The sequence below is a fragment of the Dendrobates tinctorius genome, unplaced genomic scaffold (genome assembly GCF_039654945.1).
Source record: "Dendrobates tinctorius isolate UK_male_01 unplaced genomic scaffold, ASM3965494v1 ptg000011l, whole genome shotgun sequence".
Lineage (NCBI taxonomy): Eukaryota > Metazoa > Chordata > Amphibia > Anura > Dendrobatidae > Dendrobates > Dendrobates tinctorius.
Genome location: NW_027361679.1, coordinates 81,743,814 through 81,765,329, shown reverse-complemented (window position 1 = coordinate 81,765,329; position 21,516 = coordinate 81,743,814). Strand labels below are relative to the sequence as shown.

Here is a 21,516-nt window from a genome sequence, read left to right as displayed (position 1 = left end):
AGGTAGTAGGGCGAGAAGATGCAAAAAGTCTGGTCACTTTTTCTGTGACCGATTCAAAACAGAAAGTGAGGTAGATGCAGTGCTGAAAGGAGAATAATGCATGATATTAGGGGATTGGGAGAAAGTTTCCTGCAGATATAGTCATTTTTTTCTTTGATATAATTGGCCAGCTCGTCAGCGCTGAGGTCGGTGGTGGGGGGGCCTGCACTCTCGGATAGAGAATGAAAAGTGTCAAAGAGCTTGTCCTCTGACTGCCCTGGTGTGGGGAGTATACGAGTAAATATTTATTAGATTTGTCCTGCTATCATATTTTCATATTTGTCCATTGATTGATATGAATGGGTGCATGCTAAGTACAGTTGTACAAATTCCAGTTGCGGCAGATATATATACAAATATATATATATATATATATATATATATATATATATATATATATATATATTATATTTGGCCATTGATATAACTGAGATAAATGGGTGCAAATTTCAGTTGTGGCAGGTATTTTTCAGATAGATAGATAGATAGATAGATAGATAGATAGATAGATAGATAGATAGAGTAAAATACCTGCCACAGCTGAAATTTGCACCCATTCGTGTCAGTTATATCAATGGCCAAATGTAATAGCAAATGTATTCATTGTATCATTATATATCAAAAGAACAAAATTTGTATTCTTATGAGCATCAAGCCCAGTAAAAGCTATTCCTGCTACTGTGAGAATTCTTTGAGATGAGCATCTAAAACTGTCTTGAAAGGAGGTCTTCTCAAAGAGGTAATTACAGGGAACTACATTTACATAAGTCATCAATTAGAGAGGAGCAAAATGATTTACGACATCCAGTTCAGTTCTCCATGGCAGGTGGACCAAAACAGTGGATATGTTGGCAACTCTCTGTGCACCGTTGCCACCTAAAAGGTCCCTGCAATGACATGATGTAAATGGTGGGGGTCTAGTAAGAAGCACAAGTGCCCAGGATGCCGTGCAAAGGATTGCCGATGCAGAAGAGAACGCTGCCCAGGTCCAGCAGGCACAGGCATAGGAGCTGGGCGCCGGACCAGGGTAGTTAGAATCGCATTTGCTCATCTCTAAAGTCAATATTTTTGTCTAAAAAAAAGACACAAAAAAAGAAAGGACCCTGCTGTACTTGATAGTACTGACACACTAAGGTTATGTTCACATGTTGCTTTTTTTGCTTCTTTTTCTCTTGGTGGTAAAGAAGCTGCTTAAAAAAGCAGGTTTTGCTGCATTTTTCATGCTGGTAGTGCCTGGCTTTCCTGAGTTTTCTGCACCAAAAACGCAGCAAAACCTGATACCTGCGTTTGTGTTGCTTTTTCACATTTACTTATTGCTTTTTATGGGTGAAAAAACACTGCAAAAACGCTGAAAGAAGTGACATGTTGCAGTTTTAAAAAAATGCAGTAGTTTTCCAATTCAGTCAGGAAAAACCCCTGTGTGTGCACATGAGGTTTCAGAAATCTCAACTTTAGCTGATACTGCAAAATGCAACTTTTAATTTACATTAAAAAAAATGCAGCAAAAACACAACGTGGGAACATAGCCTTATTCCTTACATGTGTCGTTTCATGTAGGTTTGACAGTCGGGAAGTATCAGGCTTCATTAGTAAGGATTTTACAAGATGTATTGAAAAGTGGGAAGCCAAAATTGTTCCCGTCATGGTGTATTTTATTGGGAATGAAGATAACTTTGGTTTCCATGATAATCGCACCTAATAATACCATCGTCACTCTCTATGTGGAGTACATGGGGATTACGCTACTGGTCTAAGGGTCATATTATTTTAGAATCTGACATACTTCATACACAGCATTGGCTTTGGTGCGATTTCTGGAGTGTGACAATAATTACGTTGCATACTATCACACTGTCAGGGCGGTACTATGATCGGAGCTGCATGTTATGTAGGAATATACATATTAAAAGGATCACTTGAGTTCAATGCAACTATTTAGGTGACATTCCAGTGTCCTTGTGACAGATGGCATATATTGTATATGCTCTACTCATTGACTTGAATGGGTGAGTCTCATCCGATCTCAGTGTGAAATTGCAGCATGTTGTGCTTTTTTTCCACAGACAGATTTTGCAAGTAAAAAAAAAAAAATCGGTCATCAGCACTGCCCCGCTGAATAGCGTGGGTCTGTGTGCTACCCGATAAGAAAAAAAAAAATCAGATAGCACTTGTCTGATTTATTTGATGGGGTTAGAGAGCCCTAAGCTGAGGGACAGATGAGCGTATGGAAAAAGTGTCTGATTTTCATCCAGAAAACTTAGTTTTCACCTGCATAATTATCCAAAGTTGAAATATTGCATCACAGAAAAACGTTCTACGTTATGGATTCTTATCTTGAATAAAATTACTAAAAAAAAAAAGTGTGGGTAATATAAAACACATATGACTAGCTCCTTACAAATTTCGGACCCCTAAGGGCATGTGCAGATGTTCAGTAATTGGCAGCGGTTAGGACGCAGCACATGTCCACTGAACCCAAAGCGCTACCGGCTATTGAGCGCAGGTGATTCCACATGTGATCACTGAACCGTGCAGATTCACTGCGTCCTATACATTGTATGGATGACATTTCTCTTGTGGAGGATCGCGTCTCTGCAAGATAAATAGACATGCTGTGGTCTGGAAAGATGCGCCACATGTCCGTCTCCACGGGTGATCTGCGGGCGTCTCTGGACACATAGTGGCCATGGAATTACTTGAAATCATCTCATCCACTATGCTGTAATAGCTTCACGCTGCACAAGTACGTAGCGTCCAACCTGCAGCGTTTATTGACCGTGTGCACCTGCCCTTGCCGTCCTTAATGATAGGAATATTAAATGTGAAATTCTAAACAACATATACTATTCCACCACCCTGTAAATGCATCAACGTCAGGGCTGTAGAATCAGTGAGCCAAACCTCTGACTCCTCAATTTCCCTGATCTCTGACCCCACAGCACTGGTCACTACTGAGCATGTACATAAAGTGCAGCACAGATTCACTACTGAGCCTGTACATAAAGTGCAGTCCACATTCACTACTGAGCATGTACATAAAGTGCAGCACAGATTCACTACTGAGCCTGTACATAAAGTGCAGCACAGATTCACTACTGAGCATGTACATAAAGTGCAGTCCACATTCACTACTGAGCCTGTACATAAAGTGCAGTCCACATTCACTACTGAGCATGTACATAAAGTGCAGCACAGATTCACTACTGAGCCTGTACATAAAGTGCAGCACAGATTCACTACTGAGCATGTACATAAAGTGCAGCACAGATTCACTACTGAGCCTGTACATAAAGTGCAGTCCACATTCACTACTGAGCTTGTACATAAAGTGCAGTCCACAATCACTACTGAGCATGTACATAAAGTGCAGCACAGATTCACTACTGAGCCTGTACATAAAGTGCAGCACAGATTCACTACTGAGCATGTACATAAAGTGCAGCACAGATTCACTACTGAGCATATACATAAAGTGCAGTCCACATTCACTACTGAGCATGTACATAAAGTGCAGTACAGATTCACTACTGAGCCTGTACATAAAGTGCAGCACAGATTCACTACTGAGCATGTACATAAAGTGCAGTACAGATTCACTACTGAGCATGTACATAAAGTGCAGCACAGATTCACTACTGAGCATGTACATAAAGTGCAGCACAGATTCACTACTGAGCATGTACATAAAGTGCAGCACAGATTCACTACTGAGCATGTACATAAAGTGCAGCAGATTCACTACTGAGCCTGTACATAAAGTGCAGCACAGATTCACTACTGAGCCTGTACATAAAGTGCAGCACAGATTCACTACTGAGCCTGTACATAAAGTGCAGTCCACATTCACTACTGAGCCTGTACATAAAGTGCAGCACAGATTCACTACTGAGCATGTACATAAAGTGCAGCACAGATTCACTACTGAGCCTGTACATAAAGTGCAGCACAGATTCACTACTGAGCATGTACATAAAGTGCAGCACAGATTCACGATTGAGCATGTACATAAAGTGCAGAACAGATTCACTACTGAGCATGTACATAAAGTGCAGCACAGATTCACTACTGAGCATGTACATAAAGTGCAGCACAGATTCACTACTGAGCATGTACATAAAGTGCAGCAGATTCACTACTGAGCCTGTACATAAAGTGCAGCACAGATTCACTACTGAGCCTGTACATAAAGTGCAGAACAGATTCACTACTGAGCATGTACATAAAGTGCAGTACAGATTCACTACTGAGCATGTACATAAAGTGCAGCACAGATTCACTACTGAGCATGTGCATAAAGTGCAGCACAGATTCACTACTGAGCATGTACATAAAGTGCAGCACAGATTCACTACTGAGCCTATACATAAAGTGCAGCACAGATTCACTACTGAGCCTGTACATAAAGTGCAGCACAGATTCACTACTGAGCCTGTACATAAAGTGCAGCACAGATTCACTACTGAGCCTGTACATAAAGTGCAGCACAGATTCACTACTGAGCCTGTACATAAAGTGCAGCACAGATTCACTACTGAGCATGTACATAAAGTGCAGCACAGATTCACTACTGAGCATGTACATAAAGTGCAGTACAGATTCACTACTGAGCATGTACATAAAGTGCAGCACAGATTCACTACTGAGCCTGTACATAAAGTGCAGCACAGATTCACTACTGAGCATGTACATAAAGTGCAGCACAGATTCACTACTGAGCATGTACATAAAGTGCAGCACAGATTCACTACTGAGCATGTACATAAAGTGCAGTACAGATTCACTACTGAGCATGTACATAAAGTGCAGCACAGATTCACTACTGAGCCTATACATAAAGTGCAGCACAGATTCACTACTGAGCCTGTACATAAAGTGCAGCACAGATTCACTACTGAGCCTGTACATAAAGTGCAGCACAGATTCACTACTGAGCCTGTACATAAAGTGCAGCACAGATTCACTACTGAGCATGTACATAAAGTGCAGCACAGATTCACGATTGAGCATGTACATAAAGTGCAGCACAGATTCACTACTGAGCATGTACATAAAGTGCAGCACAGATTCACTACTGAGCATGTACATAAAGTGCAGCACAGATTCACTACTGAGCATGTACATAAAGTGCAGCAAAGATTCACTACTGAGCATGTACATAAAGTGCAGTACAGATTCACTACTGAGCATGTACATAAAGTGCAGCAGATTCACTACTGAGCCTGTACATAAAGTGCAGCACAGATTCACTACTGAGCCTGTACATAAAGTGCAGCACAGATTCACTACTGAGCATGTACATAAAGTGCAGCACAGATTCACTACTGAGCCTGTACATAAAGTGCAGCACAGATTCACTACTGAGCCTGTACATACAGTGCAGCACAGATTCACTACTGAGCCTGTACATAAAGTGCAGTACAGATTCACTACTGAGCATGTACATAAAGTGCAGCACAGATTCACTACTGAGCCTGTACATAAAGTGCAGCACAGATTCACTACTGAGCCTGTACATAAAGTGCAGCACAGATTCACTACTGAGCATGTACATAAAGTGCAGTACAGATTCACTACTGAGCATGTACATAAAGTGCAGCACAGATTCACTACTGAGCATGTACATAAAGTGCAGCACAGATTCACTACTGAGCATGTACATAAAGTGCAGCACAGATTCACTACTGAGCATGTACATAAAGTGCAGCAGATTCACTACTGAGCCTGTACATAAAGTGCAGCACAGATTCACTACTGAGCCTGTACATAAAGTGCAGCACAGATTCACTACTGAGCATGTACATAAAGTGCAGCACAGATTCACTACTGAGCATGTACATAAAGTGCAGTACAGATTCACTACTGAGCATGTACATAAAGTGCAGCAGATTCACTACTGAGCCTGTACATAAAGTGCAGCGCAGATTCACTACTGAGCCTGTACATAAAGTGCAACAAAGATTCACTACTGAGCCTGTACATAAAGTGCAGCACAGATTCACTACTGAGCATGTACATAAAGTGCAGCACTGGTCACTACTGAGCATGTACATAAAGTGCAGCACTGGTCACTACTGAGCATGTACATAAAGTGCAGCACAGATTCATCTCACCTAAAAGCCCAGATCCTTAGATCAGGAATAGAATAGACATTTATAGGACATTTCATAACTTTCCCAAATTCTTATGAAAACATTTCCAGCACATCCTGCATTGTACCACTGTACCCAATGTATGATATATTTTACGATAATACATCCATTTTTATACATCAGCAGTTATTAAAATGTACAAGACCAAATACAGTTTCTTATGTGAAAGGCTTGCAATATATCTGTAAAAATCGACTGCTATGATCTGGATTGGACCATAAACTTGAATGATTGAGTCTCATCCAAAATACAGAAGACCCTACTAGTGTATGCTGCGACTTTTAAGATTGTTTTTGTTGTTTTGGTTTTTTTTTTTTTTGTTTTTTTTTGGGGGGGGGGTGTCTCTGCTATACATAATAATAATCTTTATTGTTATATAGCGCTAACATATTCCGCAGCGCTTTACAGTTTTTGCACACATTATCATCACTGTCCCCGATGAGGCTCACAATCTAAATTCCCTATCGGTATGTCTTTAGAGTGTGGGAGGAAACCGGAGTACCCGGAGGAAACCCACGCAAACACGGGGAGAACATACAAACTCCTTGCAGATGTTGTCCTTGGTGGGATTCGAACCCAGGACCCCAGCGCTGCAACGCTAACCACTGAGCCACCGTGCTGCCCCATCTTGCAGTCTCGAGTTCTTACCAACAATTCAGGGATTTTTTAATGGCCGCGCCGGCCTCACCTAATGTACTCTTTATATGCAATGGACTCCAGTTGTACAATTGGAAAGTCTCGTTTGAACAGTGCAAGTGAAGTCAGAATTTTTTAAATTTTTGCCCACGTGCCGCAAATAGACTGAAAATACGGTGGTGTGAACGCGGCCTAAATGTTTGTTATATGTCAGGTTGCACAATTTGTAAGCGGCTCAGCTCATACACAACTAGACATGACTTATCATTGGGCTGTAGGCATAGTAAACAGGGCAAGGTGACAGCCACAGGTAAGAGTGGTCTCATGACTGCGGACCGCTGAGGCAGACATGCCGTACTCCACCCTGTACTCCGCACAGGTCAGCTTTTCCCAACCATTTCCTGTTCTTTGGTGTGGGAGCAGCTGGCACATTTATAACACCCTGTACATCTAGAATATCTTGGCACATCCAAGCTGTAAGACCCTGGCACATCTATATCACCCTGGCACATCCAAGCTACAACACCCTAGTACATCTATAACACCCTGGCACATCAATGCTGTCACACCGTGGCACATCTATAACACCCTGTACATCCATAACACCCTGGCACATGTAAGCTGTAACACCCTGACACATTATAACACCCTGGCACATCCAAGCTGTCACACCGTGGCACATCTATAACACCCTGGCACATCTATTATAACATCCTGGCACATCCAAGCTGTCACACCGTGGCACATCTATAACACCCTGTACATCCATAACACCCTGGCACATGTAAGCTGTAACACCCTGGCACATTATAACACCCTGGCACATCCAAGCTGTCACACCGTGGCACATCTATAACACCCTGGCACATCTATTATAACATCCTGGCACATCCAAGCTGTCACACCGTGGCACATCTATAACACCCTGGCACATCTATTATAACATCCTGGCACATCCAAGCTGTCACACCGTGGCACATCTATAACACCCTGGCACATCTATTATAACATCCTGGCACATCCAAGCTGTCACACCGTGGCACATCCACAACACCCTGGCACATGTAAGCTGTAACACTGTGGCACATCCATAACACCCTGGCACATGTAAGCTGTAACACATTCATAACACCCTGGCACATCTATAACACCCTGGCACATCCATAACACCCTGGCACATGTAAGCTGTGACACATCCATAACACCCTGGCACATCCATAACACCCTGGCACATGTAAGCTGTAACACTGTGGCACATCTATAACACCCTGGCACATCCATAACATCCTGGCACATGTAAGCTGTGACACTGTGGCACATCCATAACACCCTGGCACATGTAAGCTGTGACACATCCATAACACCCTGGCACATCCATAACACCCTGGCACATGTAAGCTGTAACACTGTGGCACATCTATAACACCCTGGCACATCCATAACATCCTGGCACATGTAAGCTGTGACACTGTGGCACATCCATAACACCCTGGCACATCCATAACACCCTGGCACATCCATAACACCCTGGCACATGTAAGCTGTGACACTGTGGCACATCTATAACACCCTGGCACATGTAAGCTGTAACACTGTGGCACATCTATAACACCCTGGCACATCCATAACATCCTGGCACATGTAAGCTGTAACACTGTGGCACATCTATAACACCCTGGCACAACCATAACACTCTGGCACATGTAAGCTGTAACACCCTGGCACATCCATAACACCCTGGCACATGTAAGCTGTGACACTGTGGCACATCTATAACACCCTGGCACATCCATAACATCCTGGCACATGTAAGCTGTGACACTGTGGCACATCCATAACACCCTGGCACATGTAAGCTGTGACACATCCATAACACCCTGGCACATCCATAACACCCTGGCACATGTAAGCTGTAACACTGTGGCACATCTATAACACCCTGGCACATCCATAACATCCTGGCACATGTAAGCTGTGACACTGTGGCACATCCATAACACCCTGGCACATGTAAGCTGTGACACATCCATAACACCCTGGCACATCCATAACACCCTGGCACATGTAAGCTGTAACACTGTGGCACATCTATAACACCCTGGCACATCCATAACATCCTGGCACATGTAAGCTGTGACACTGTGGCACATCCATAACACCCTGGCACATCCATAACACCCTGGCACATCCATAACACCCTGGCACATGTAAGCTGTGACACTGTGGCACATCTATAACACCCTGGCACATGTAAGCTGTAACACTGTGGCACATCTATAACACCCTGGCACATCCATAACATCCTGGCACATGTAAGCTGTAACACTGTGGCACATCTATAACACCCTGGCACAACCATAACACTCTGGCACATGTAAGCTGTAACACCCTGGCACATCCATAACACCCTGGCACATGTAAGCTGTAACACCCTGGCACATGTAAGCTGTAACACCCTGGCACATCCATAACACCCTGGCACATGTAAGCTGTAACACCCTGGCACATCCATAACACCCTGGTACATCTGTAACACCCTGGCACATCTATAAAATCCTGGCACATCAGAGCTGTAACACCGCGGCATTGGTGGCAGCAGACTCTACAGAGCTGTAGTTACATGGCAGAAGCTCATCACGACGTGGGCGCATAAGCCAGCAGCCACCTACTGAGTGCTGACAAGTACCGAGCACCGCTGCAGACCCTCCTCACCGCTGCAGACCCTCCTCACCACACACGTATAGCTGCATACCTGATAGGCAACGTAGCACTCTCCCGACCAGCCTTGCCGATCAGCTTCATGCTTGGCACTGTGGGAGCGGATGCCTACACCAGAACTTCACCAAGTCTGTGGGCAAATACAGGAGCCCGTCATATTCCCACACAGGACGCTTGTGTTCTGCCGTCCGTCCCCCTCAGCTCATGCCGACAGCCCCGCCTTCACACACCACACTGACGCCATAGAGGCAGTCCCTGCCATGTACTCACGCTGTGCAGGAAGCCGGGTGGCATTCGGCCAGGCCCTGCCTCACTGCGGGTGTGTGCACTGTACCAGCTGGAATGTCATATGACTGCTTTCTGTAGGCAATGATTATAGTGCGGGCGAAAAAGTGAAAAGAGTTCGAGGTGATGATGGTGAACTCTAGTATTCCCGCCCAATTTCCTGAGGGAGTAGTAACACAAAATGCTCCAACTAGGAAAGTGGGGGAGACTGGGTGCAACACTGGGAATGACCTCCATAACCCTTGATGAGCTAGCCCCACTTTCTGAGCCCATAAAGCCAATGTGTTGTGTTGGGTGAAGTCTTCCGAACCATGAAATGTGGAAAATGACGCTTTTTACCCAACGCTCATTCATGTGGCCGCGCGTCCCCCGATTTCCGACCCGGCGCGTTTTCGGTCGGGGTTGTTTTGTACATGTGGTGTAAAGAGCTGGAATTATCTCCTTTGGATATTAAAATCATTTCTGCATCTTTTTTTCTGTGTTACGTTGTCACTGTAATCTTTTTTATTTTCTTCTGATGCTGGTGGGAGAATGACGGAAACATATTTTTGTTTTTCTCATTTTTATGACTAAAATACATTTTAAATTTGTTCCTTTTTCCGTACCAATTATTTTTATATATTGGACACATGCTTTTTCTTTTTTTGACAGAGACAGTGCCAGTATCAGCTTTTTTTTCATTTCACGCATTATGCTCAACGTAAAGTCATAAAAGACCATGTGGTGGGAAGGATTTCAACATTTAAATATATATTTTTTATTTGATCTTTCAGGAATCTGGGGCTGGTATATTAGCCCATAGCCCAGTTACAGCGAAAATTCAGCCTCCTGAGCGTGTAACACAGCTTTCTGGAAGCCAGCCATTCTGCTCTTTCCATACACCTAGCAATCACATGACCACTGGGTTCGGCGTGGAAGCACTATCAGTGCTTCCTATACTGATTCAGCACTGTGTATAGAGCAATCAGAAAGGCAGAGAAGGTAATAAACTATGTCTGCCTTCTTTGTAGGGAGCTCGGTTGTGTCTGACACCTGACTCACTGCTCCCACAGCTGCATGATCTTCTGCAGCTGCTATGCTATACATTTTACAATGTCAGAGTAGAATACAGACTGCATGGACATTTATACATTTATTGTCTATGGGTCATCTGGAAGTAGTTAACCAATGTTATCGGCAGCACATTGTCCTATATCAGGGATCCCCAACCTGTAGCTCGGGAGCCACATGTTGTTCACAATCTCATGAATTGTGGCTCGCGGCTGTCTGCCAGCTTGGTGCATTAGCTCCAGGTCTAGCAGAGAGCTTTGAAGAGAACATCTCAAAATGGTGAATTTTGTGAGTTGTCCAGCACAGAAGAGCAGATCTGGATGCACATATACTGATCTTAGGGGGTTTAGAGGTAATTTAAGGATGGTGTGTTGGAGACAGGATGATACTACCGGTCAGAGGAGGTGCTTGAAGCTGGATACGACAGTGTGGTGGGAGCGCTTGATGGGAGAATACCGAAGGGGGATTGTGGAAACTCCCTCCGTGCTTCCCTGAGCCCCCCACGGCAGCGCAATGTGCAAAGCGCAGGCATGAGGAAGCCTTCGGCACTGCCTGTGACAGATCGCTGATCTGTCACAGTGATCTATGATGTGACAGATCAGCGATCTGTCACAGGACAGTGATGTCCCACCTGGGACTATTTAATAAAGTTAAAAAAAAAATAAAAAAAGTGTTAAAATAATTAAAAAAAAAAAAAAATCGCCAAATAAATTAGAAAAAAAAAAAAAAAATATTCCCCCAAATAAATCCATTTCTTGGAAATAAAAAAAAAAAAAAAAAAAATCAATAAAAGTACACATATTAGGTATCGCCGCGTCCGTAACGACCCGCCCTATAAAACTGTCTCATTAGTTAACCCCTTTAGCGAACCCCTTAAAAAATAAAAATAAAAAACGAAGCAAAAAATAATGATTTATTATCATACCGCCAAATAAAAAGTGTAATAACGCGCGATCAAAAAGACGCATATAAATATCCATGGTACCGCTGAAAACGTCATCTTGTCCCGCAAAAAACGAGCTGCCACACAGCATCATCAGTGAAAAAATAAAAAAGTTATAGCTCGCAGAATAAAGCGATGCAAAAATAATTATTTTTTATATAAAATAGTTTTCATTGCATAAAACCGACAAAACATAAAAAACGACCTAAATGAGGGATCGCTGTAACCGTACTGACCCGAAGAATAAAACTGCTTTATCAATTTTACCGCACGCGGAACGGTGTAAACGCACCCCCCCAAAAGAAATTCATGAAACGCTGGTTTTTGTTCATTCTGCGTCCCAAAAATCGGAATAAAAAGCGATCAAAAAATGTCACGTGCCCGAAAATGGCACCAATGAAAACGTCAACTCGTCCTGCAAAAAATAAGACCTCACATGACTCGGTGGGTCAAAATACGGAAAAATTATAGCTCTCAATATGTGGTGATGCAAAAACTATTTTTACAATAAAAAGCGTCTTTTAGCGTGTGACAGCTGCCAAACATAAAAACCGCCATAAATAGTAAATCAAACCCCCCGTTATCACCCCCTTAGTTAGGGAAAAATAATAAAATAAAAAAAATGTATTTATTTCCATTTTTGCATTAGGGTTAGGGCTAGGGTTAGGGCTGAGATTAGGGTTAGGGGTGTGTTGGGGTTCGGGTTGGAGTTAGAATTCGGGGTTTCCACTGTTTGGGCACATCAGAGGCTCTCCAAATGCAACATGGCGTCTGATCTCAATTCCAGCCAATTCTGAGTTGAAAAAGTCAAATGGTGCTCCTTCCCTTCCAAGCTCTGCCATGCGCCCAAACAGTGTTTTACTCCCACATGTAGGGTATCAGCCTACTCAGGACAAATTGCAAAACAATTTTTGGGGTCCAATTTCTCCTGTTACCCTTAGGAAAATAAAAAATTGGGGGCAAAAATATCATTTTTGTGGAAAAAATGATTTTTTTATTTTCACGTCCGAGCGTTATAAACTTCTGTGAAGCACTTGGGGGTTCAAAGTGCTCACCACACATCTAGATAAGTTCCTTAGGGGGTCTCGTTTCCAAAATGGGGTCATTTGTGGGTGTTTCCACTGTTTAGGTACATTAGGGGCTCTCCAAAGGCAACATGACACCCGCAGACCATTCCATCAAAGTCTGCATTCCAAAACATCACTACTTCCCTTCCGAGCCCTGACGTGTGTCCATACAGTAGTTTTCGCCCACATATGGGGTGTCAGCGTACTCCGGACAAATTGGATAACAACTTTTGGGGTTCAATTTCTCCTGTTACCCTTGGGAAAATAAAAAAATTGGGGACTAATTGATCATGTTTGTGGAAAAAATACGATTTTTTTTATTCATGCCCTGGCATTATAAACTTCTGTGAAGCCCTTGGGGGTTCAAAGTGCTCACCTCACATCTAGATAAGTTCCTTAGGGGGTCTAGTTTACAAAATGGTGTCATTTGTGGGGGGTTCCACTGTTTAGGTACATCAGGGGTTTTCCAATCACGACATGGTGTCCGATCTCAATTCCAGCCAAAAACGTCAAATGGCGCTGCTTCCCTTCCGAGCTCTGCCATGCACCCAAATAGTGGTTTACCCCCACATGTGGGGTATCAGCGTACTCATTGTACTCAGGACAAATTGCACAATAACTTTAAGGGTCCTGTTACCCTTGGAAAAATAAGAATTGAGGGTGAAAAGATCATTTTTGTGGAAAAAATATGATTTTTTAATTGTACGGCTGTATGTTATAAACTTCTGTGAAGCCCTTGGGGGTTCAAAGTTCTCACCACACATCTAGATAAGTTCCTTAGGGGGTCTAGTTTCCAAAATGGTGTCATTTGTGGGGGGTTTCCACTGTTTTGGTACATCAGGGGTTTTCCAATCGCGACATGGTGTCTGATCTCAATTCCAGCAAAAAAACGTCAAATGGCGCTGCTTCCCTTCCAAGCTCTGCCATGCGCCCAAATAGTGGTTTACCCCCACATGTGGGGTATCAGCGTACTCAGGACAAATTGCACAATAACTTTTAGGGTCCTGTTACCCCTGGGAAAAAAAAAATGTGGTGAAAAGATCATTTTTGTGGAAAAAATATGATTTTTTAATTGTACCGCTGTACGTTATAAACTTCTGTAAAGCCCTTGTGGGTTCAAAGTTCTCACCACATATCTAGATAAGTTCCTTGGGGGGGTCTAGTTTCTAAAATGGGGTCACTTGTAGGGGGTTTCCACTGTTTATGTACATCAGGGACTCTCCAAGCGTGACATGGCGTCCGATCTGAATTCTAGCCAATTTTGCATTGAAAAAGTCAAACGGCGCTCCTTCCATTCTGAGCTCTGCCATGCGCCGAAACAGTCGTTCCCCCCCACAAATCAGGTATCAGCGTACTCAGGACAAATTGCACAATAACTTTTGCAGTCCAATTTCTCCTGTTACCCTTGGTAAAATAAAAAAAATTGAACCTGAAGTATTATTTTTGTGAAAAAAAGTTAGATGTTCATTTTTTTTTAAATATTCAAAAAAATTCCTGTGACGCACCTAAAGGGTTAATAAACTTCTTGAATGTGGTTTTGAGCACCTTAAGGGGTGCAGTTTTTAGAATGGTGTCACTTTTGGGTATTTTCTATCATATAGACCCCTCAAAGTGGCTTCAAATGTGATGTGGTCCTAAAAATAAAATGGTGATGTAAAAATGAGAAATCGCTGGTCAACTTTTAACCCTTATAACTTCCTAACAAAAAAAAATTTTGGTTCCAAAATTGTGTTGATGTAAAGTAAACATGTGGAAATGTTAGTTATCAAGTTTTTTGTGTGCCGTATCTCTGTGATTTAAGGGCATAAAAATTCAAAGTTGGAAAATTGCGAAATTTTCAAAATTTTTGCGAAATTTCCGTTTTTCTCACAAATAAACGCAAGTTATTTGAATGAAATTTTACCACTAACATGAAGTACAATATGTCACGAGAAAACAATGTCAGAATCACCGGGATCCATGGAAGCGTTCCAGAGTTATGACCTCATAAAGGTACAGTGGTCAGAATTGTAAAAATTGGCCCGGTAGTTAACGTGCAAACCACCCTTGGGGGTGAAGGGGTTAAAAGTCTAAAGAAGCAAAGCAGCTGTTTTTTCTCTTTGGCTTTTTATTTCACAGATTCTTATAAATCTGACCAGTTGGCTTCATGTTATGTCTTCACACTATCTACTATGTCAAACCCAGAGGTCGTTTTTCTTTGAATCCATAAATATGTAAATAAAATGCACACCAAAAATATAGTAAATAATTGCAGTGCTCCAACAAGAAGAATGCAACAGACTTTCCTCTTATTCCAGTTGCCAATCCCAACCGGTTGATGCTGACTTCATGTATTCTGTGTATTATTTTAGATACCTGAAGTATTTTTTAGAACAAGCGGACATAGTATAGCACTGTCTACCAGTTTTAGAGTATAAAAACAGAATTCTGCTTAACTCAAACTCTGACTGCTCAGTCAGTAACTGTTATAAACAGTTTTCATGTGGTCCACATGGAAACCAAACCATAAACCACCTGACTACTGTTTTGCCAAAAAAAAAAAAAAAGAGGACATCAAGAACCTTGATTTTCTATGGATTTCATTGACTATTACACACAATCTTTTTAGACTTTTTACGAGTCTGAATAATTCCTACTTTCACACTGGATTTACAAAGAAAGAATTTTTGGATTTAAAAGTGCGCTGCTAGACAAAAGACTCCTTGCAGATTGTATACTTATATACTTTTAATTCCCAACGCGTTTCGAAGTTAACACTACTTCCTCAGGGGATGACATATCATCCCCTGAGGAAGAAGTGTTAACTTCGAAACGCGTTGGGAATTAAAAGTATATAAGTATACAATCTGCAAGGAGTCGATTGTCTAGCAGCGCACGTTTAAATCCAAAAATTCTTTCTTTGTAAATCTGATGATTTATGGTCACTGAGTGGCCATTTGGATGTGCAGCAGCTTGACCTCTATTCCTTTCAGCCTGAAACTCTCCTGTTATTGGTGAGTATAATAGCTTGATTTATATTCATTTTACTTGGGTAAGACCCTATTGCGCTCTTTCTCTTTTAGTTTTAACTACTTTCACACTGGTTCAGAGTACTTTACTCTATGTGCTTTCTTATTAAAGGCATTGGTTCCGATTCATGAAAGCTTTCACACCAGAATTCTGTGGTAAAAGCTTTTTTTCACGCCAATCTTGATGAATCTGACCCTTTGAGTGAAGGATCTTTAGAACAGCGCTTACATTTCATCAGCATGAACCAGACGGCATTTGCAACTAATCTGGAATTGCAAGGGGGAAGGTTTGTTGTATTCCTCTTTACCTAGGGGCACTGGTAGAGAACAATGTAAATTTGCAGGTTTGAAGAAATGTGAGGAGTGGAGGTATAGCAAGGAAGAGACATAAGGGGTCAGAGCAGACATAGGTAAAGTGGGAGCAATGAGGGGCATAAGCTGAAATGGCATGAGTTAGGGGAAATAAGAAGGTGCTAGTCACATTGCCCGCAGTGCCATGTAGACTAGAGGGGACAGCACTATGGTTCACCTTAGTGCTGACATATGGGTGGCAAAAGGCTGTGTGCCCACGTTGCTTTTTTTAGCGTTTTCGCAGCGTTTTTCTGCTGTGAAAACGCCAACAAAACGCATCCCATTAGTTAGCATGCATTCCGCAATTGCTGTGCTAATGCTGTGTAAAAACAGCATGCTCAATTTCGCGGAAAATTCTGCATTTCTAGCTATTTTCTATGAGACTGGGACCGCTCCGGAAAAAGATGCATGAAAAACGCGCGGGAAAAAAACAACATGCGTTTTCTGGGAAGGAGTCCGGTTTTCCTGCAGAAATTTTCTGCATACGTGTGCACATAGCCTAAGGCCTGTTTCACACATCAGTTTTTTGCTTCAGTTAAAATCCGCTAAAACGGCAGACAACGGATCCGTTCTTGGACTGATGACAACGTTTGTCACCGGACCATTATTTTAACGGATCCGTCGAAGGAAGAATTTTAATGGAACCGCAGAGAGAGAGAGAGAGAGAATTTTTGCGCCGCCAAAACAGAGTTTAGGGTTACATTTCCGAGAAAGGCAAATCCTCCGGGCATGCGCAATGTCAAATGCGGATCCGGCCGCCGAAAAAACGTTACATGGTCCGTTCAGGCATGTCAGCGCACGCCAAAATTTTGGCGGATCCGAAAAAAACCGGATCGAACGGATGGCCATCCGTCAAGATCTGCCGGTAATGCAACGCAATGGGAAAAAAAAAACAGATCCGCCAAGAAAAATGGCGGATCCGTTTTTTTTGCACAACGGCGGATTTTGACAGATTTCAAAAAACTGATGTGTGAAACAGGCCTTAGTGTTTCAGTAAAGATTGGCTCATGCCAACAAATTTTTAGACCAAATCAATTGTGTTTTGCTAAAAGGTGTTGTTCACACCTTATTGAACAATTTTCTTTTTATGCATCCTGTCCTCAGGGGTAAACCTGATAGTCAATGTAGACTTTAGTTGAAGAACCTGACTACAGGACAAGTTCTCTCTAGTTTAGACTAGCTACAGTTCTCTGGCTAGCAGAGACATACAAACAGAAGCCACTGCTATGAAAGACCGTGTGAGGCCAAACAGATAATCCCTGTTTATCTGTCCTAATTTCAATGCAAAAAATAAAACCTTCATGTAAGGAGAGGTATACTAACTGGGGGCATTCTGTTAGGCGAAGGCGACATTCTCCCTATTTTACTCCTAAACATTTATAGTTTTCATCTAAACAACTGAGCAGGAAAAAAATCTGTATCAATTAAATTCTACAGCCAATGACTGCAAGAAGCACTAAGGCCGGGGTCACACTAACCTGCGCAAAATACGGTCAGTATTTTACATGCGTAATACGGATGACAGACCCCTAAACAGTGCTCCGTATGTCATCCGTAATCAAGGTGTGGTCGCGTATTTTGCGCATGTCAGCATCCGTATGTAATCCGTATGGCATCCGTATGGCGAGATTTTCTCGCAGGCTTGCAAAATGGACAAATAATGGAGCCCTATGACAGGGTTTCTAAAAGACACCGGGTGCGTATTTCTCGCAAGTCACATGTGTGGTCCGTGTGTAATGCGTATTTTTTGCGCACCCATAGACTTGCATTGGCGTACTACGGGCGTAGTACGCTGACAATCGCAGCATGCTGTGATTGGCACGGAGCGTAGAATACTGAGGAGAAATAAACGGCTGTTGGGAGCTGCCCCATAGAGAATCATTTGTCCGTGTCTAATGAGTGCTTTTTGCGCCTCTCACTCTCCCGTATTCCTCGCCAGTGTGACCCCGGCCTAACCCATGCATACTGAGACAATGTTCACAAGTAGCATAGATACTGCAGGTTTTAGGGTATGTGCACACGTTGCGGATTCTGCTGCGGATCCACAGCAGATTTGGCCCTGCAGATCTGCAGCAGATTCTCCTGTGGTGGACACTACCATTATATTCTATGTAAAATAAAAAACGCTGTGCACACGCTCCGGATATTTCCGCACAGATTTGCTGCGGGTTTAAATCCGCTGCATGTCAATTCTTTGTGCGGATTCCGCAGCGTTTTTACACCTCTTCCATTATAGGAATCCGCAGGTGAAATCCACACAAAATCTTCAGTAAATCCATAGTAAATCTGCACTAAATCCGCAGGTAAAACGCAGTTCATTTTACCTGTGGATTTAGTAAATTCCACGTGGAAAAATCTGCAGCAGAATCCGCAACGTGTGCACATACCCTTGTGCAGAACATCTGCTACGTTTAAGGGTATGTGCACACGTTGCGGATTTTGATGCGGATCCGCAGCGGTTTTTGCCAGCGGATTTGCATCATATCCGCAGTGTAGTGCAGAGCCAATGTTAGTCAATGGTAAATGAAGAACCGCTGGGCACATGCTGCAGAAAAATCCACGCAGATTTACAGCGACTTTTTTTTCCGCAGCATGTCAATTCAATTCTTTTTGTGGTTCCGCAGCAGCGTTCTCATTCTCTCTCCAAAATCCACACAACAAAAACGCATTACAATCCGCATCAATTCCATATGAAATCAGCAAATGTTTTCACCTGCGGTTTCTGCCAAGAGATGTGATTTTGCGCAGAAAATTCTGCAGACTAATCTGCAACGTGTGCACATACCCTAACAGTTCAAGCAAAGTGGATGAGATTTCATGAAAACTCATGTCCACTGTGCGTTTAAAGATGCTGATGAGCTATGCAGGTTTTTTGGTGCATTCTTTCTCCATAGGCTTCTGTAGGGAACCTGAAAAAATGCACACAAAAAACACAGTTGCCTTTGTAAGTACTGAATCAAACTTTTCTGTCCTAAAAAATGTACTAAAAAGAACTGTTGAAACCAAAAATGCATCAAATAAAAGGATCAAAATGCAGCAAAAACACAATCAACAGAGATTGTCATTCTGTATTTTGGAGCAGATATCTACAAAAAAACACGCGGATAATAAACAGCAGAAAAAAATTAGTATTCACTAATAGTGAACATTGCCTAAAGCTCCTTTCAGATGGGCAGATACTTGCCCATAAGTGAGTGGCTGCTCAAATATATAGTGTACAAGTCGATCGAGGATGGTTTAACACATTAAAGCGAACCTGTCAGCAGGATTTTGCTAAGTAAACTACAGGCATTGCCATGCTGCATGCTGCAGCTGTTATACTGATTAAAATGATACCTGGGGTGAAGAAATCCGTCTTGTGGTTCTTGTGTAATCAGTGTTAGAAGTTTTCAGTTAATGAGATGCCCGTTCTCTGGGGCAGGAATGTAGGCAGAGTCTTATCCTGGTGGTCTGAGCCCCACTTGTATGGAGGACCCCAACTCAGATCCATGGGTTAACACCACTTTCTCCTGTACTAAGGGCCATTATTACTTTTTAGGAGATGCTGAAGGGGTATCATTATTTGTTATCATATGTCGCACATCAAACAAAGTCTCCTGCGGCCAAATTGGTAAAGAAAATACAAAAATTTGTATCAGTTGAAAGGCGGAGAGGCAAAAACAAACATTGGTTGGTGATAAAGGGAACCTGCCATGTAAAAAAAAATGCTATAAACCTGCAGATATCGGGTTAATCTGCAGGTTAATAGCATTCTAAAGCCATGTGACAAAATAATTGAAATACCAAACGTTTTGGCACCATAATCTTCGAACATGTTATAAACATGCACACCGTGACATATGGTAATGTTTTACAGTTGATTATTTGTGCTATGTGTATGTAAATTAACTGTTTGTTTTTCCGAATTGTAAGAACATTGATAAGAACCTGATACCAATGGCAGACCTCTCGGATTTTCAAAGAGGCCAAATTGTTGGTGCTCGTATGGCAGGCGCTAGTGTAACAGAAAGTGCCCGAATGCTTGGCGTGTCAAGAGGTACTGTCTCCAAAGTAATGACTGCGTTAGAAAGAGAAGGAAAAACGTCCGCAGCAAAGCACAGGTCCGGCCGAAAGTCGAAGTTGACAGAGAGACCGTCGAACTCTAAAGCGAATTGTAAGAGAGAATCGCAAGACCACGGCTCCGAAATTCACTGCTGAGCTCAATGAACACCTACAGAACCCAGTTTCCACGAAAACTGTTCGTCGGGAGCTGCACAAATCTGTATTCCACGGAAGAGCTGCAATTAGAAAACCGCTGCTCTCAATGACAAATGTTTCCAAGCGTTTAGAGTGGTGTAGAAACCTCCAAAATTGGTCCCTCGAGCAGTGGAAACATGTGATATTTTCAGGCGAATCATCATTTACCCTATTTCCGATCTCCGGCCGAGTGTACGTTTGGAGACAGCCGAAAGAAGCATTCCATCCAGACTGCCTTCTCCCAACCGTAAAACATGGCGGAGGTTCTGTGATGATCTGGGGTGCTATTTCGTGGAGATCCGCCGGGCCAATGATATCCCTTCATGGAAGAATTAACAGCCGCGATTAATTAGGCATTCTGGGCAACCAAGTGCATCCTATGGTTCAAGCACTGTTCCCGGAGGAGAACGCCATCTTTCAGGATGATAATGCACCTATTCATACAGCTAGAATCGTTAAAGCATGGCATGAGGAACATTCTAATGAAGCTGAGCATCTCATCTGGCCCGCACAATCCCCAGACATCAACATTATTGAGCATTTATGGTCGATTTTAGAGATTCAAGTTAGACATCGATTTCCACCACCATCGTCGCTCAAAGAACTGGAGGGTGTTTTAACTGAAGAATGGGCCACAATTCCTTTGGAAACAATTCACACCTTATATGAATCCATACCTCGGAGAACTGAGGCTGTAATCGCCGCAAAAGGTGGACCTACACCATATTAAACTAACTTTTGTTGATGTTTCCAGGTGTTTCCATTATTTTGTCCAACCCCTGTATGTCTGTATGTAAAAGGATGCCATTGTGTGGGCGTGTGTGTATGGGGGGGGGGGTTAAAGTGTATATATCTGTTTGTAACATTCTTGTACGTAAAAAAATTGTTTACATACAAATTATATTGCTGTTTGCGTGTGCATATATAGGTAAAAGTGTGCTTGTGTGCAAAAACATTCTAATGATTGCTGCATATGTACTAAATCTGTAGTTAGTTCACGTCTTGAACTCGACATTCTGGTCAGCTGTCATACA

General features: G+C 42.6%; 1 protein-coding gene across 4 annotated transcripts in view; it reads right to left on the bottom strand.

Moving 5' to 3' along the window:
* The window catches only part of LOC141048307 (GRAM domain-containing protein 2B-like), a 106,330-nt gene that overhangs the window by 50,932 nt on the left and 33,882 nt on the right, over positions 1-21,516 (bottom strand). The window contains exons 1-2 of one of the 4 annotated variants that reach the window (XM_073543789.1): positions 9,813-9,923; positions 9,577-9,672 (exon numbers count right to left, since the gene is read on the bottom strand). The exons of 2 other annotated variants lie outside the window; for them this stretch is intronic. In XM_073543789.1, the coding sequence (XP_073399890.1) occupies positions 9,577-9,626 (50 nt within the window). In that variant the 5' untranslated portion in view covers positions 9,627-9,672; positions 9,813-9,923. Of the gene's footprint in view, positions 1-9,576; positions 9,783-9,812; positions 9,924-21,516 lie in introns of those variants that run through there. One more of the 4 variants, XM_073543783.1, reaches the window with a different exon arrangement.